Below are 18,519 nucleotides of genomic sequence, written 5' to 3' on the forward strand. Positions count from 1 at the left end.
TTCCACTTGACATCCCAGCTCACGCCCCAGCTCTGATCTCTTTCCGAACACTGAGCTGGAGACATCCAGCCACAGACTCCTGGCACAACCGGCGACGTGGCTGAGCGTTTGTGGGCTGCCCTGACCCAAAGTCCGTGCAGAGGCTGAGATAACATCTGCCCATCGCTTCCAGACAGATGCTGGCCCTCTTTGTGAGACACCACAAGGGCAGCAGGGAAGGCCACGGCCGACACCGAGGGTAGCACACGAGGATGCAGCCGGCCAGGTGAGGATACAACCCCGCAACCCCAGCCAAAACCAGGGGCTTGGAAATGCTGGAGGATGATACGGAGCAGCACGGAGGCAGACTTGCTCTGTCAGGCGGGGAAAGAGCAGCCAAATATAAAGCAAAAATGAAGTTTAGGAAATATCAGGCATGAAACGTGTTCGCTGGATGGAGTCTGAGCATTTCACGGAAGCTTGAATGGTGGGTGCTTCTGCCTGCCCCAGCTGGAGCCAAGGACACTGTCCAGCCCTGGGGGTGCAAAAAGGCCCATGGTTGTTCCCCCACCCTGGGACAGCCTGCCCGGCACAGCCATCACGGTGGGGTGGTATTTGGGATCTTGCTGGGACAGCGGCTGCGGTGAGGGCTGCAGAAACACCCCTTGCAGGAGCAGCTTTAGGGCGATTCACGGCTAGATGAGGGTCAAGCAGCAAAAGCAGCAGTTTAATATGCTGTAGGGACAAGGCACATGCATCAAGGTTGGGAATCATCCCCTGAGCAGCCCTGCAGGGCGTTGTGACCCCGCTTAACTGCCACGGATGCCCAGGATCACTCTGCACCAGTTCATGCAGTAAATACCCAGGATGTACCCTTTAAAACTGGGGAGCGAAGCCTAATTCATCCCAGCCCCTTCTCCCAAAACCGCACCTTTCAGTCCCACTGACCTGCCCCGAACCCCAGCTGTGACCACCCCGGGATGCCTTTGTCACTGGAAGACAGAGCCTTTCTAAACGCGGCCAAATCCCTGCAGGTGTAATTAGCAGCACAGCCGACGGCGACAGGGATGGGACAAGGGGTGACACAGACAGAAAAAACAGATTGCTCAACAGGAACTCAAACACTGCGATGGCTGGAGGGAAGGTAATGGGATGCTATGGGCTGGCTGGGTAGCGTGCATCTCCTACAGCACGTGGCTTTGCACGGAAACCAGAGAGGAGGAAAGCTTGCAGCGACAGGCAAGCAGCAGCGATTTAAATCGCAGGTCCCAGACCCTTGCTGGAGCAAATCGGAGCAGCGACAGCAGCTGCAGGGCCCCCAGCTACCGCTCTTCCCCCGCCAAGGAGGTTGTGTCCCTCTGACACAGCTGAGACATGACTAACCGAAGCGATGCTTGCACAGATTTCGGAAAGGGCTTTCCAGATGCTCAGCGCCTGCCGGCTTCCATGCCTACTCTAATTACAGAGGACGCTGGATGTTTATAGCGCGTGCTTCAAGCCCGCCGGGAGCGGAGACGCTTCCCAGCCAGCCTGCGAACGCCGGCCGCCGCTAAGTGACGTTTTCCTGGATGGCCACGACTCTTGCCTCCCTCTCGTGCTCCTGCTTTCCCTCTCGGCCAGTCTCTGGTGTCAGCACGGGTCCCAGGGGCCGGCATTGCACAACGCTGACGTGCAGCAGCTCACAGGCTGGGGAATAACATATTCCATGTTTGGGGCAGCCGGGACTTTTTTTGCTTTTGAGTATCACCGCCTATTCGGGGAAGCGGAGGAGAGCTGGAAAGGCCACCTCCCTCCTTGCTCACCCTTGTCCCGCGCTCCCACACTAAACAACCGTAACCCTGCCGGCTACTGCTGCCCTCGCACTGCCTGCTCCCCTGAGCTCCTCCTCTCCTCTCCTGACCAACTGGGGAAATTCCCCTCTCCCGCACAATCTCCTTCCAGTTTCTGCTCCTCTCCCTGGCTCCGAGATGACGGTTTGGTTTTTTTTTTCTCCTCCTCTTTGGGGATTTTCAGCACTGAGATCATAAATCGAGTCTCGTGGTGAGGATGCTGAGCATCAGCTGTGACTACAACCAGATGCCAGCAAGCCTTTTCCTTGGAAAAGGGGAGAGAAGATCCATGGGGTGCTGACTGCAGGCAAACTACAGACCTTGCTGGGGCACTGGGGAGGGCGATTAGCTGCAAGCACCTTCCCTGATGTCCAAGGACCCAGCTGCAGAGGGACAAACCGCCCCAGCTGTGGGGACCCTCCCAAGGAGACTCACTGATTCCCAGCTGACTGGCACCACGACAAGCACAAAACAACTCCCCAGCAGCAAATAAGGTGGCAGGCAGAGGATGAATTCAGTGCCACGAGATTGCTGCAGCCCCGGGGAGCCCGTGGGTCCCTCCAGCTGCTTGATTTGGTGATGCATAATTTATCTTTCTGTTTTGTGGCAACACCTTTAGACCGTCCAGGACAGACGACCTGTCCCCCATCCCTGTGTGAATATGCTGTGAACACTGGAGAGCTGTTAAAGGCTGGGGGAGAAGGGGCAGAGACACTAAGAGAGGTGAATCACCCAAAGGTTACAGGTGGCTGCGGAGCCCAGGTCCATCTAACGCCCTGTGCTTTGGCCAACATGGCCCCGAGGGATGAACGCCCCTTCTTGAGCTCCAGGCAGTTGGCAAAAGGCAATTTTGCAGGGCAGAAGGAGTAACTTCAGTATTTCCTTGCCACCCAAACCAGTGCCAAAGCAGGCAGGATAGTCCAGCAACAGAGTCTTCGCCCCTCTTTAAAGTACATTAGTGCTAAGCATCATCCTAGGAGAAACCAGCAGCAAGCAGACAGGGTAGCCGGAGGCATCCCTAGGTTGGAGACCTGCCCTCCTTGGAGCCATCCGAAGGGAAACCGCTCCCGAGGGTGGCGAAAGGAGCGCTCCCAAACACCATGGCTTGGGCTGCGACGTGGATTTCTCCTCTGCCGATCCCACACCCCACAGCCCCGCAAGCTTGCCCTGCGCTTTACCCCGCACAGATAAGACGGGCGGAAAACCACAAATATTTGTTAACATTGGCTGCAGACAACTTGGGGTAAGCCCAGGCGTTGCGGCAGGGCTATAAATCCTGCTCCAGCCTCATGGCTGTAACCTCGGCTGCCCTCCAGCTTCCACCTCCTCCCCTCCCTGGTCCGTCCTCAGGGGACAGTGGCTGCCCTGATGTTGTCCCCAGCTCCCCGGGGAGCGCCGGTGGCTCAGGGCTTTTGCTCCGAATGAGTTTGAACTCGTGTGATCCCTTCGCCTTTCTGTGCCTCCCTGACAAGCACTGGTTCCTCGAGCCCATCACCACAGCGCCTGGTCCACAAGTTCGGCTGCACCCAAACACGGACCACGCGTCGGGGAAGCGACCCTTGGCACGGCCATGCTGCTACTGGTCTCAGCCCTGTGTGTTTTGGGCTGGAGATGACGTCTAAAATCATCCAGACCATACAACCACCCCACACTCCAGGGATGGAGAAGGGTCTGCCTGCACCAGACCCCAAATTAACGCAGGCACAAGGTCTGCCGGGGTTTGCCCTCTTCCTCCCCCTCTTCATCGCACTCTCATTTCTGCTTCGGACTCAGATCCCGTCGGCAGTGGGGTCAAACTTGCCCAGCCTTGGCCATGGGGCTCCTCACCGCCTTCAATGACAGCCTGGGGAAGACATAAACTCCCCTCAAGAGGTTCAAGATCCCTGATTTGACCTAAAAATAACAGCAGCACACCTCGTTCCCCTTCATTTAACCATCAGCAAAGTCCACAGAAAGGCTATTTTTAGTCTCCTTAGGTTAGGTTTTGTTAATCCAGTAACAGTTTGCTAACAGGGTCGCTTATAAGTTAACTCCTGCAGAGAGCACACACATCCCTGGGACCTGGGCCTGGCCGGGGTGCAAACATCTCATGCATTGCTGTCACTGAATTTTCCAGCCTTTCCTGGGTAATTAACTGGTGCAAGTCAACACATTTCCCTCGTTACCAACGGCTACGGACCGCACTGACTGGCTACCATGGGCTCACACGTCCGCGCGCTCACCCAAAGCATGGGTACACATGGTGTATTATATGGTCTTTTTCTCCCTCTTTATGGGACACAGCTGCTAGTTTGAAAGAAGATGATCCAGGGGTCTTCTCTTCAACAGGGATCTGCTCAATCTTTGGGACAACTGGAAAGTTAGGCATTTTTTCCTGCAAACACCTACAAGTTCCAATTTTCTGGAGGACCCAGGTGCTTTGGTGGCACTCTGTGACATCGAACGCTGGTTGCTCTCTGCTCACCACATAAGGAAATGAGCACCACTTCCATCTTCCAAATTTTCAGGTCCATCAATCATTCGACATGACGTCCTGTTTGCAATGTCTCCTAGCAGAAGGCTGTTATTTTGGTTTGAACACTACCCGAACACCAGCCTTCTCCTTAAGACTTAGGATGTGGAAAGCATGTGTACGTAGGAGGAAGCGTGTCAAACAAATTTTATTTTTAAAAGCTGCTTATCTATAAATATAGTTGAAGAAAATAAATATTTGGACAACATTAGCGTGTTTGGATTGGGTTAAAAACTACTTTACTTCCCTCTGCTATTTACTTAACTCTCTGCTGTGCACATGGCTGGATGGACGGACCTATGTTGCAAGGATAAGGGCACAAAAAAAAAAAGCCCAAGAGGTATGGCAGAGCAAAATGCAAGCCAGTCCCACGTTGATGAAATTACTGTCACTGTGGGGAAGCTCATTCAACTCTCCCTGTTTGGATGCAGCAAGGAGCATGCAAAAACGCGTTGGAGAGGACCATGACTTTGCACAGGCACGACGGGAGTAAGTTCAGTCAATGTAACCGGGAGGTAATCAGAAACAGCCCCGGATGCTCTCGCTAAGCTGATGTCCCCAAGAGCCAGCAAAGGCAACTTGGCTCTGATAAAAGCAACTCTCCAGATTGCTAACCACCACCGGAACCGCCTCAATCATTAAATGAGCTCCTCTCAATCATTACCTACCATATCCCCTGCCCTTTGCATCCTCTTCGAACGCTCGTAGGGCTTTCAGGTTTTACTCTCGCATGCCTTGCCTTCTGCACCACACATTAATTGAGAAGAAAAAGGACAACACAGCATGAAGCCGGGCCGTTCCCCACGGGATGCGTGTCCGCATACTCACACTCTTTCATCATGCCGATGTCCACACAGCGCTTCAGCCGACACGCCTGGCAGTGGCGCCGGTTGTCCTTGGTGATTTTGCAGTCACCATTGAATGGGCACGTGAACATCGCTTTCCTCTTCATGCTTCTCCTGGAAAAAAATGGAAAAAAAACCCATCTTGGGTCAAGTCAACACCATTTTGACTGTGCAAGAGGCTGCTCCAAACATCAGGAGGAGATGCAAGCACAAATCCAGCTCTCTGGACAGCAAACTTCTGGAGAGGGATTGCTAAGAGGATGCTGGAAACATTTCTGACCTGACTGTTCAGCTCAGCTGGTCGCTCGAGAAGACTAAGTTGGAGAGGCTGTACCTGGTTGGTTGCATCTACAGGTTTGATCTTAACGGTTCAGGCATTGCTGGGCAGCACGGAAGAGAACTTCTTACAAGGACACAGCTGAGGGGTTCAACCATAGGTTAAGTAGGCTTCTGGTTTTGAACAGGTATTCTGAAGGCCAAAAGAAGGGTGGAAGGATTGTAGAGAAACCCGCACCAGCAGCAAAAGAAACCAGGATGGAGGCCGGTATGTACCAAAGCAGCCCATGTTATTAAATATTTACCAGCCTTTAAAGCCTGGCTTTGCTAGAATAACTGGCTGGAGCGCATGTTTGTGTGTGCAGGAGAAAGAAATCTCACTGCAGGATACAAGAGAAACAACACTTAACATAATAACCCTCTCTTCCACCAAAACCACACCGTGCCACGTTAATCCACTGCTGCAGTCGGGACTGTAAACCTTCCAAGTACAAAGGGTCAAAGCCAGAGCTCCCAGCGAAAACTCGCCTTTCTGCGGGGCCATCCTGCGCGATTTCCACTAATGACACATTACAGGCATAGCTGAGCTGGTCCATTAAGGGCGGTTTCTCCTCTGCATTCAGAGATGCTGAGTCTTTGCTTTGGAGAAAGTTACTCAATGATCTGCCATCAGCCAGTGAAGCTTATGTCTGGATTTGCAAGTATTTCTAAAGGTGCTGCTCGCTTTAAATGAAGAGGTGATTTTGAATGGAGGTAAACCAAACCCAGAGTGCCTCCAGGCTGGAAAGTCAAAGTGAGGATGTTCAGAGGCGTAAATGGAGCAGAGAAGCAAAACCGAGATACAATTCAGGTACAACAGTAAGAAATCTGCCACCAAGTTAACGATGTATTTCAGCACTGGGATGGAGAGTCTCCTGCTAGAAAGAGCTGCTCTTCTAGCAATAAAATCCCTCCGCGATGCTGAGCTGATGGTGCACGACCCCTGTGCTCTGCGGGCAAACAATGTGGAGGTACCAAATGGGTGACTGCAGGCTGAGAGGGCGATGGCAGGGGGGCCCCTCCAGCCCAGGAACGGCGCCAAGCCTGTGCTTATAGGGTATAAATATAAAATATGTTCTTGGGCTGCAGACCCAAGCAGCACATAGCATGCAATTAGAGGCTATTTTAGAAAGGGAGATGTAAACAAAGAGGCTTTACTCTCCCTTCACCTAACATGAATAAATGCATTTTTGAAAATTAATACAGGAGAGGCGGATGGCAGAGCCCTCCATAACCTGCCTTACACGAAGAAATTCCTGTTTCACCCAGCGGCCGGCTTTCAGTTTATCGCTTTTCTTTGGGTTTTCCCCTTCCACCAAGACCAGCAGGACCTTTGCTGTCCCAGAAATGGGGACAAATGTGGCCCAGCCCAGGGGCAAATCAGGATTTGAAACCAGACACCCCAAAACCTCCCAGTTTCGGTGAGCGCCTCTGTTTTTGAGCATCTGGGGCAGGCAGGCGGCTCGTCTTTTCCCCCATAGCCCACGGCGAGGCTGGGGAATGCACAAACAAGCCAGAGAAACACGAGGCCCTCGGGCAGGGAAAGATGTCCTGTGTGCAAGGGCAAGCCAACATTACGGGTTTGGTATGAAAATTGCAGTTTATTCGAATACAGGGTGGCTGGGTACAACAGAGGGTTTTTCTAAGCAGCCACTTCTCTGCCCCAAGGGTCCACGGCTCTCAGCTATGAGGGGCCCCGAGTTACACCAGCAGCACAGAGGAGCAGCCGGCCGTCCCACAGTGGGAGCTCACGCCGTCTGGCTCCGGTGTATTTTTATAAAGCCCGAGAACTAGCCCTTTCAAGGCTCGTTTAAGATCTGTGTCCCAGGCAGGCTGCCGAATGTTAAAAATAACGAGATCCCTCCCTGCGCAAAGCCAGCCCGCTGGTGAGAGTAAACACGGCCGCAGCCAGGGAAGCCGGGGTTTGCCGAGCAGGGAGCGATGTGCTCTGAGGTCGGGGTGGCTGTACCTGGTGGGAGAAATAGGGACAGCATTCCCATGGATGCTCTCCAGCATAACCACTCACTGCCTGCAAAGGCAGTATGGCAAAGGACAGGCTGCTGCGTGTGGAGGGGTAACGTCCATCGCTCACCGGTGCTTGCGGGACGCCCATCCCACGAGGACAGAAAGAGCCCATCTGGCTTTGTTTCGTGCAACAGATCTGGAGAGCACTCCAGCCACAGCGAGGACTGCGATTTGCCTAACTCCAGCTCCACAAGTCAGGAAACCTGAGCATTAAACACCCCCTGACTGCAAAGGTTGAGCTTTGTGCTTGGTTTTTGGTAGATATATGCCTGACAGTCGTACCTAGTGCACTGGGGAGAAAGCAAACCCCAGTGCCTCTATGAAATGGCTTTTAGGTTATCAGAAACGTGGAGTTACATAAAAGCCAGATGGTGAATAGCAGCCCTGACAGCCCCCACCAGAGGGAGGGCAAACCCTGGTCCAGACCTGCATCATGTGGCAGGTATTAGTGCTGTGCTCGGTCCTCCCCCTTTACCAGACAGGGCTGATCTTCAAAGTAACTCTTTCTGAGGTTTTTTATTAGCAAAATGGGCTTTCAATACACACAAAACTCCCACATTTGCAGAACCTGTGAAATAACGTTTCCTGACAGCTACGCTACTCATAACCAAACCCCGCAGTGGCCTTCCTGGCACAGCCTTTCTGTCACCCACCACAAGGCTAATAGGCGAGGAGTCATTTTGGCACCTAGGCTGCAGCAGAACCACCTCTCAAAACCATCACAAACCACTTGGGGTAGGATAATCCCCTGTTTCTCACCCATTACAGCTACACAGCCCTCCAGGGAAGCCCCTTGGTACTCCAACAGTCAAGTCAACGCCGGGAGCAGAGCTGCAGCTCTCTGGCACCCATTTTGCATCTGTTTGCATTTTCTCCCCCAAATCCTGCCAGCTCCATCCCCCACTTCTGATCCCAGGAACCCTCCAGACAGCTGCACTTTGCCTTGAAATATCTTGAGACACCCCTGGGGAAGGAGGAAGAGGGGATGGATTTATTTTAAAGGTTTCACGTAGAACATGGCAAAGAACTGGGGAGGAAGGATTACAGGAGTGGGAGATGCAGTCATGCAGACAGGATGGGTGGGGACTTTGTAGGTTTTGAAATACCCAGAACCTTTCCAAGCAGCTCTGCTATTAATGCCCAGTGTCATTGCACCAGGGGAAAACTAGGACTGTAGAAGAAACTAGAGAATCCACGGATGCTTCAGCCAAGTCACAGCAGAATAAATCACTCTGGCTTAGCTGCTTTTTAAGAGCTCCTGAGCAAACAGTAGAGCTCAATAAAAGGCTACTGTTGCCGTTGGCATCATTATTAAACAGCAGACTTTGAAGCCAGCGGCCAAAGGTTGGCTCATGTCTGTTTGTGCTGCAGGTTACACGCATGTTTGAGCGCCCAGAGGTGCCAATAAACTCCTAATGCCATTTATAGAGTCATTAAACGCAGGACCTCCTGGGGGACTTCACACTGGGGAATCATGTCACACAGGTACGTCCCCAAGGCAGGTGAGATCTGCCCGGAGATCCTCCAGCAGTTCTGCTGTCACCCCGGCGAGGCAAGGCTCAGGCTGCATTTTGCCGCATCCCTCTGCGACGGTGCACAAGACCCTGAGTACGCAGGAACCAGTCTCAGCTGAGCCCACGGAGGAGGCGAAGTCACATCTACAGCCTGAGCGCACTCAGCAAAAGCTGTGAAACCTTCCCAAGATCTTGCTGCTGCAGGTTGATATTCACAGCTACTCACCCCCTTTTAGCCCCTTCCAGCCAAGGCTGCGAGTCTGACCTCCCAGGTAAGTGTGATCAGCCACTCTAAATTGATGCCAGCACAAGCTGAAAGTTGAAAAAACAGCAAGTGCACGCCAGCACACCCTGTTATAAAACCCAAGGTGCTGGCAAAGGGATGCACAGCTTTTCTAGGAGAGTTTTAGGGGTCCAGGCTCTTCCATGGCAGTGCTGCTATATTTTAATGCAGAAGGCACTTCGACACTGTGGCAGCTGCAAGCATTAATTCAGTGATGGAAAATGGCATGTAAACAAGCCTGTGTAAGCCAGAGGGAATACACCAAGACCTAGCTTGGGGAGAGCGTGCCTGGAAAGCAAGATCAAAAAAAGTAGTAAAAGCCTTAAATTGAAAATAAAGGCTTTATATGGGGCATGAAGGGCTAGCTGAAGATGAAAGCTTTTCATGTCATTAAGATGTCTGTTCAGAAATACTGTCACAGTTGTACGTCTTGCATGATTACAACGGTGCGACAATAGAGATGGGGAAGCGCAGCAGCAGGGCTCACAACGTTAGTGCAAGAGCCACATCACACCCAGGAAAGGTTCATCAAGCAGCACTGGCCATTTCAGAGGTCAAAAGCCAGACCATTGCCTCTGCAGCCACAATGGGGATGGTAAGGTCAGGGACACCAGACCAGAGTGCAGAAGAGAGCACCTGAGAATTACTCATTTAGTGGCAGTAATTGAGGAAAATGTTGTCGCTCAGGTTGGCCAGGCTTCAAATCTGCCCTGTTCAAAAACAGACTGCAAGACTGTGGTATGTGAAAACCCCCATCTAGCCCTGAAATTCCTGCAAGAGGAGGAGTTATGACTTTGCTGTGAAAGTTCAAGCTCTGGTTGCTGTAATAGCCCAGCTCAAGGTGTAAAGCTGTGCACTCCAGTGTTTGCAATCCCACAGCCACCTGTGCCACCATCTCATTACAGTGCAAAATACTTAAGCAAGGCTTTTCCCAGCCAGTCCCTTGCCAGTCATTATCTTGCTTCATTTCACCAGTGCTTAGTCATTCTCTCACTTGGTGCAAGCGATCTGAACTCCCACGTGAATGGTTCAGCACCATCTGCATGGGAGCATCGCCTTGACAGACACAGGGGTAAAACTGAGCTGCTAACAAATATCCACAAACCTGCAACTCTCCAGACTCAGAGACCCCAGCAGCTTTCAGAGCTGCTTCTGCCTTGCTGAGGGCCAGCTTGACACCACTCAAGACTCCCACCTGACACTGGAAAAAAGCCTTCAAAACAGCTGCATATACAGCCTACGGCTACTTTAAACCCCCAAGAGCCAGAGTGGTGACTGAGACTGCCTGATTTTGGAAGGAGCTTGGTGCCCACTCCAGCAGGTGGGCAGAGGACCTCATGCATCTCCATACACAAGTGCACAGAGCTTCAGAGCAGACATTAGGGGCAGCTTGCTTTAAAGAATAGAAGTTTGTGGCCATCATACCAGTTTAGTTTTCAAAGACGGCTAGTTTCTGGTGTATTTTCCCAGGTGCCATCCATAGTGTGCTAGAGCCTCTTACACCCCTGCCTATACAGCACGTGGAGGTCTGCAAGGCTCCCAGACAGATGGAAGTCTCTGGCTAAGGGGAAAACAACGTATTTCCCAGTAGCAGGGTGCCACAGCAAGCCACAAGAAGGGAAATAGTTTGTGATCTCTCCATTATCAAGATTTGCAGGCATGTCAGCTGTCTGCAATGCAGGCATAGGTCTGGCAAGGCTGGCTGCAGCCCAGCTTTGCAGGGATGCAGGTAACTGGAAGAGCAGCCAGGCAGCACCCTGCTGATCAGACCACCTGCTCCTCCAGGCTTGCTGGTAAGATTCCTCCTCCCCAAAGACCCTCACTCACCTGAAGAAGCCCTTGCAGCCTTCACAGGTCATGGCATTGAAGTGAAAGCCAGTGGCTCTGTCTCCACAGACACCACAGATACGGGGCACGTTCCTGTCAAACTCGCCAGCTGGGTCGGAAAGCGATGTGCTAGCAGCCATGGTCTCCATGTCTGGGAGAGCAGAGAAAGCCAGGTATTTATTTTGTAAAGCTGTCACAGCTTTACAAAGAGCAAATTGGATGCAAATAAAAGGCTTTTTCCTTGGCTTCAACACCGTTTGGCAAGAGAAACTTCTGTGTTCCCTTTGGCTCTGTACACTAACACCACCAAAAAGCAGGTTCTAGCCAGTTTTTAGTAAGCGTACACATTTGCTCATCTACCCAGTAAAACCAGGACTGATGTCCCCCTCCCATACCCCAACCTTAAACACACCACCAGGCATGCTCACAGTAGTTTGCTGTGCTTCAGTGGGAGAACTCCTATAGCCCACCCCAAACCCAGATAATTTTTTTTTTCCCCCCCTCCCTCACTCACTCCTTCGCATTTGTTTTCAGAAAGCCTTGAAGGGAGCAGAATTCACCCAGATCGATGCTGTGAAACCACAGGGAAAGAGGTCATGCCGCCCGTACGCTGGCGCAGAATTTCCCTTGTGCACTGACAGGAAGCGGCACCAGCACACTCATGCAGCTCCCGTAAGTGAGAAAAATCCCAAATACAAGTCAAGTGAATGCTGTTTTAAAAAAAAAATCTTCAACAGGGATGTAAACAAGGGAGGGAGGAAATAGTACTCCCAACGCAGATCGCTGAAATGAATATTAAAATGAAACTTTTAAAAGACTTTCCCTGGCTTACAATATCCACTGGTAGAAGTCTGTCTGCTATTAGAAAGACCGAGTATCTAAAAGCACTGGGAAAATAAAGGTTAGAAGTTTTCATGGTGTGAAATCTTGGTAAAGACCACACCAAGACTGCGGTTTCAGACAGCACCATCCAGTAGTTCGGTAGGACAGGCTGTGTTTGTAGGTCAGCTTACCCTGCGAGTTCTCAGCAGCTCCCGTGCCTCAGTCTCCCCGTACACAGGGCAGAGTTACCCCTTCTACACATCTCAGGATGAGAAATTTTAAGTTGATTCAAGAGCTTCAAACAAGCCTTTTTTTTGTTTTAAGTATGGCTAAATGATTTCTCAAGAGGCACTGCAGATAGCTGCAGCATGCTGCGCTGTCTCTAGTCTGTTTTCAAAAGGCTTTTAGCTGGTGCTGGAGTTGTCCTGTGTAAAATGCTCTTTATCAGTCGCTCAGTAACTCCAGACAGTGAGTCTGGAGCAAAAGTGAATTCAGAAAAAAGCAAGAGGACAACCCTACAATTTAAGTCTCACTGTAAGTCTACCAGTCTGCTATTGCTTGATCCCAGTAAAGCCTGGACTCCTCTTGATCCCCTGCCAGGGTAGAGCAGCTCCGCAGAGCTTGCACACAAAGCCCAAAGGCCCTTCGGCCAGCAAGTAATGTCCCCGGAGGACCTGGGGATGTATAGCTCCCAAAGCAACTCCAGGAGCTTGGAGTTTCCTCTGATCTTGGTTTCACCTGTATTCACCTGAAACTTATCACAGCCAACAGTCCTAGTCACCTATACTGCTTGGAGAAAGCCGCCAGGAAAAGACAGACACAACCCCAAGGACAACGTCCTCCGTGCGGAGGAGCGTTATCATTTACCTGTGTCTGGAAGATATGCCATGCTCTGCTGGTGCATTTCCCAGGAGCTCTGGAGCTGGGACATGGAGCCACCTGCAATTAAAAAGACAGACAGGACACAGTCCGAGACAGCTCAAAACACCACGGTCGATGAGTCAAAGGAGAGCGTCCGACTGCACGCCCCTGTCCCGGCTCGCTCCAGCCCCTTGGCGAGACGTAAGCACCGAGCCCAGGGTGGGGTGATCTCGAAATAGCCTGCCAGCTCGGGTACCACTTGTCTGGTTCCCACACCACCTCCTCACCGCGGAACCGTGGGGAGATATCGCAACACCCCGGCCACCCTCCGCGTGCTGGCGGGTTGCTAAGGGAGCCGGAGGAACGCACGGGTGAACGCAGCGGCCACCCTCGGTGAGGGCATGGGCACAGGAAGGAAAGAAGACAGCAGGAGGTGCTCAGCTCGTTCCTTTAACCTCAGTAATATTTTCCTATAAATTTAAGTTTCACAATTCAGCCTGTCAAGCGTGCAGCAGCGTGAGACCCGCTGGCTTGCGTGGGATGGCATAAAGCAGAACTGAATGGCTGCTATAAACACGGGTCCTCCTTCAACAGAGCATGCATGCTCAAAGTCAATGGGATCACCGCAGCACTGAGTATGTGGAGCTTTTCTTTGTTCTTTCAGCAGCTCTGCTCATGGGTGAGAAGCACCACACCGGCACCAGGCTAACAGTGTTGAGACAGAGCTAGGAAAAGGTTTTATTTGAGCTTCTCCTCAAGGCCTGGCTAACCTGTATTAGCAACAGGGCGGTAAGTTGGCTTGTCCCCGTGGGTCACTCCACGGTTCAGCACAGACTCACAGCCCTAAACGATGAAGGTGCCACAACATAGGGCCAAAGCGAGGAGAGCTGCGGATGCAAACCGTGTCCCACGGCCAGTCAGCTCACAAAACGTGCCTCCAGCCAGAGGGTTTATTCTCCTCGAGTGCTGCGCTGCAGGACAGCGCTGCAGCTACCACCAAGGGTCACGTCGGGAGCGAACGGCCAAGAGCGGCACTTGGGGATCTCCCCCGGGAAAGCAGTGCGCAGTGGAGCTTCTGGATCCGGGATAAGCCTGAGACTCACCCGTGCTTGGCAGAAACCTGCTCAGGCCAGGTCCCAAGCACCCCGCCGAGCATCTGCCTCCGTTCCACCGGGTTTTGAGGTCCGTAGGGGCAAGTAGGGCACAGACAGCCCCGAACAGCTTCGCCTTCCTGAAGGGCTGGATTCCAGGAGTGCCAACAGCCACTGCATACTGGGCCATGGCAAAACACCCGCTGAGCGCCCAAACTGGAAGCTGCTCTGTTGGTCATGCAGGGCATCTCTCTCCAGCAAGCATCAGGGCTGCTTTTAAGTGAAGACCCTTGTGGAGACCTCAGCAAACCTCCTCCCTGCCATACAGACATCCTGACGCACCGTTTAATACTGCTCCAGTGCTTTGTGTTGGTCCCTGCTCTACCACACCTTCCCAGGACCATGCATGGGGACACCTCCAGCATCATGAGGCAGGATGGGGAAAGCAGGTGCTGATGGCAACCAGTCACCCTAGGAGAGGTCTCCTCCCACCCTCGTCATGCCTTTTGCTTTCTCCAGTTCTCAGTTAAAAAAAAAGCAAGACGTTATTTGGTCACCAGTGTTCATCAGAGAGTAATAAGTCTGTGCCAGATGCAATTCCCACATGGATGACGACGCTGCTTCAACCTACCATCTCTGACTTCTTGGAAAACGTTACTCAGCCCCATAATGGAAGTGACGTCAGTGCGCGGGGTGGAGCGCGCATGGGAGTTTCCCTCCACCCCCATGAAAGGTCGCCCATTCATCAAACCTGACATTTAGCCTTCACCTCTTGGAAGAAGCAAAATAATCTGCATTAGAACCACTGACCTCTTTCAAGCAGGCACCAGAAAGGTCAAACCAGTTTTGTAGCTGGTTATAGCAAAGTTGCAGCAACCCAGTTGTCGCCCCAGCAAAGCCCCGGGGTCGGCTCTGAGCAGCCGTGTGCTTCGCTAAATCTAAGGTTTCCCATCACCTCATTCCCAAGGCACCAAATCACGCGTAGGTCAGGAAATTTCAACCTTCAGGTGATCCTTTTTTGGGGGGGTTGTACATAGCTGTCACAGCAGCAAAGCTCAAAGAGCCACAAGATGCTGGCAGGGAAGGCTGCGTGATTGTAATTAGCAACCGGAACCCTCCGCTGGGATGCTGCCAGGTGATGCAGCAGCACAGAAGCCACCATGGTCAAGGTTTAAAGACATGGGAAAAGTTCACCTGCAGGAGACACCGAGAGGGAAGAACAGCGCAAATAAGCCAGCTGACTGCTGTGCAAAGGGCTCGGCTCAGCTCCAGCCTCCCTGCCAGCAGCTGTTATTTAGTCCAGGGTTGCAATAGATCCCTCATACCTGGGAAGGCAGGAGGATGCGGCAAGGCAGAAGCAAGAGCTGGCTGGCCCTGTGTCCACCTCCCTGCCTTCCCCAGAGTGGTGACTCACTTCTGCTGGCCGCTGGTGCCGGGAAGACCCAACCCAAGGTGGTGCCATGCCTCCCCCTCCGTATGTCCCTGCGCACAGCCGGCGACGCAGCCGGCCCGTCTCCCACCGGCGTGCGATGGACCAGTGATGCAGCCCTTGCACACGCACAGCATCCATCACCGCAGCTGGAAGAGTCATTAACCCCAAGCAGGAAACGTCTCCCGCTTTGGCCTCCAGCCTTGTCTGAGTAACCAGAGCTCCGCAGATGTGGACCAGGGGCAGGCAGCAGCTTCCCAAAGCAGGTGGCTGATGGTGAAGCACGGACAGAGCCACGCGCTGCTGGCCAAGAGCCTTGTGCGAGCAGCAGTTCAACAGCTGCGCTCAGGGAAAGCGGCACCCAGCCGGGAAGCTAGAACACATCTGTTAGAAGCAAAACAACGGTACAAAGGGGAGAGCATCCTCTGGAGGGGTTTGCCATTCCCCAAACGTAACCCAGCTTAAAGGGAACTGGGCAAATCATCCTGAAAATTAGTGTAACAACCATTGAAAGCATAGCCCAGTGACCGTGGGGTGGCTGCATGAGCACTGGGACCTCCAGTATGGGGTACAGGAGGGGCACCAGTGCCACAGGACGAGAAATGAGAGCATGGAAAGTTACCTGCATGTACAGGGAAACAAGCACAGCATCAGCTCTTCTTCCTCCTTTATGCCGAGCCCAAAGGAGAATCCTTTGCTTTTAAGTCTGTATTTATTTCCAAGTACCCTCAGTAACCACTCAGAAACTGGTAGGAAGTACTTTGCTGAGGTGTTTTCTCATGATTTATCACTTTCCTTTTTCTCTTGCCAACTTGCAAAACTCACACTCACAGCTCATCAGGACTTGGCAGAAGGGAAAAGGCTTCGGAGGATGACTGCTCCCGCCGAAAGCCTTAGTCACTCGTGTTCAGTGTCTGCAGAGCAGCAGGTTTCCTTCCCAGCATCGCAGCACCAAACTGCTTCCTTCCTTCCACTAGCCACAGCGATAGCCAGAGCTGGGAATAACACGCAAGCTAAAACAAAACCAGAGCCAGAAACCAGTGCCGGAGGTGTGATGGGAGACTGGTTGTGGGGCTGCTGCTCAGCAGCCAGCTGGGCTTCAGATGCCCCACACTTCCCTGACACACAAAGCCAGAAATACATTTTAATGTGAATGTCCAGCATAAGAAACACCTAGAAGCAAGGCCAGGGCTTTGTCCGGCCCAGGATACAGGTCTGTATTCAGCGAACTGCTCCCCAGGAGGTTCAGGCTTTGCTGAAATTTGGGGGAGAAACCAAGAAGTCTTTGGTGTTTTGAGAGTACCATGATTAAACATTTTCAGATGCAGAAAATAAACGATTACAATACTGTGAAAGTATTTGTCACATTCTCAGTATCCTTGTTGCTCTGTCAAAATGCATTTTTTAGTTAATTTATTTGCCAAGCAAAACAAACAAACAAAAAAATTTTACCTGCATGGCCTGAAAGGAATAGGCTGGTTTCTGAAGTCTAAGTAAGTTCTCACCCCTGGCACTGCTCTGACTTGCTACTGAAGATTCTTAAGTCTTGGAGAGACCCATTCATTTACATGGAAGTTTTACTATTTTCCTGGCTTGCACTCAGTTAACACCACTGTTGACATGTCAAAACAAAACGATGCTCCACGGAGTCTCTGCAGAGCCTCTGGCAACACACTTGCATTTTAAGAAGCTTTTTCCAGTACAAATCAGGCTATTAATAACATCTAGTTGCAGCATGCGAGCAACCCCTTTCTCTATTAAAAAAAGGCAATTAAATAATTTCCTTCTGTAGCTCCAGGGAGCCCTGTTATTTAGCTGCTTTCCATGAGATTTATTAGACAGCGGATTGACAGCCTCCCAGGAAGACGAAGCACTGCTCCCACGAGCTCAGCACCAGCCCATACGTGGATGGTGGCTCTACGTGTTGCACATGGATGGATGTAGCAGGTGAAGCTCCCTGTGCTGCTGCACAGTTGGATCCCTCTTGCCACTGCTCACCTTCATTTCTAGGTTGGAAGAACTTTTTTTTTTTTTTTTTTTTTTGCAAGACCCAGAGTGGCTGCAACCTCCTGGGAGCTGGCAAGGAGATCTGGGAAGCTTGGCAGTGTCACGAGACTGGTAGTTATTTATTACCTGATGCACATCAGCTCATGCCACCCCTTCCTCTGCTAATTTGATTAGGTGTAAAACCCTCCTGAGGCCTCTGCTAACACCCCCAGACCAAGGCTGGAGGCTCCTCCATGCCAGGCAACACCTAAGCATGACAACTCCTACCCTGGAGAGCCCAGACACTCCCAGTCTGCAAACAACATGTCACTGCAATGAGGCATTCAGAGGAGGGTCCAGCTGTGTGACAACCAAAGGAGCTACAAAAACTAGTTTCAAGAAGGTCAGAGAGACTTTTAAAAAAATCCCTCTAAGGAACAGGATGCTAATTGCATTCCTTGTGAGGAATCAGGCACTTATGGGCTCCCTAAACACTTTGTGGTATGGGAGTGAGCAAGCCTGGGGACACACTGAACTCAATTACAGCCACCAGTGCTCCCCAGTAATGCGGTTAGGAGCAGACATCTGCGCAGCCATGTCCCTGGCAGCAAAGCTAAAAAAAAAAAAAGTGTTGACAGAGCAAGATCAGGTCTGCTCTCAGCCTGGCAGGGCTCTCGCCAGCCTGCACCGTGACCCTGCACCTCCAGCATTACGGGGCATCTTTGCCATCACATCCAGAATCTGGGAAACCAGAAGGGAGGAGAGGGGATGCGTGGGCCAGTCCCCAAATACGCGGGTTTGGGTTTCCAGGGTCATCAACACAGCAACACTACCCTTCCCAACTCTTTTGTGAAGGATGATTGCTCTCCAAAGGTGTCGGAGCAGCACCAGGAGTGCCTGCAGGCACACAGGAGCTGCAGAGCCTGCAACCCACTGGGTAGGCTGCAAAAGACATCCCGCCACCCACACCCAAAGGCACAGCAACAAGTCCTCAAGCAAACACGTGTGCAAGGCAGGTCTAAGGATGGCGAACGTGCTTCCTCTCGCCTGCTGCAAGACTGGAGCCGGGGGCTGGAGTCCAGGCACAAATTGCATCAGCCCTGGATGGGAAGCGCGGGAGAAGCCTGTTCAACAACCTGGGAAAGGGGCCAAGGGAGCCGGTGTACGGCAGGGACAAGGGCTGGCTGGAGATGAGCATCAC

General features: G+C 52.1%; 1 protein-coding gene across 7 annotated transcripts in view; it reads right to left on the minus strand.

The window, feature by feature from the left end:
• Positions 1-18,519, minus strand: part of VDR (vitamin D receptor) — a 49,830-nt gene that overhangs the window by 6,896 nt on the left and 24,415 nt on the right. For 4 of the 7 annotated variants that reach the window (XM_030036927.1, XM_030036926.1, XM_030036932.2 and 1 more), the window contains 3 exons: positions 12,819-12,890; positions 11,130-11,280; positions 5,149-5,279 (listed from right to left, as the gene is read on the minus strand). In XM_030036927.1, the coding sequence (XP_029892787.1) occupies positions 5,149-5,279; positions 11,130-11,280; positions 12,819-12,882 (346 nt within the window). In that variant the 5' untranslated portion in view covers positions 12,883-12,890. Of the gene's footprint in view, positions 1-5,148; positions 5,280-11,129; positions 11,281-12,818; positions 12,891-15,954; positions 17,157-18,519 lie in introns of those variants that run through there. The other 3 variants (XM_041128894.1, XM_041128896.1, XM_041128895.1) reach the window with 3 other exon arrangements.

Source organism: Aquila chrysaetos, chromosome 15 (genome assembly GCF_900496995.4).
Source record: "Aquila chrysaetos chrysaetos chromosome 15, bAquChr1.4, whole genome shotgun sequence".
NCBI lineage: Eukaryota > Metazoa > Chordata > Aves > Accipitriformes > Accipitridae > Aquila > Aquila chrysaetos.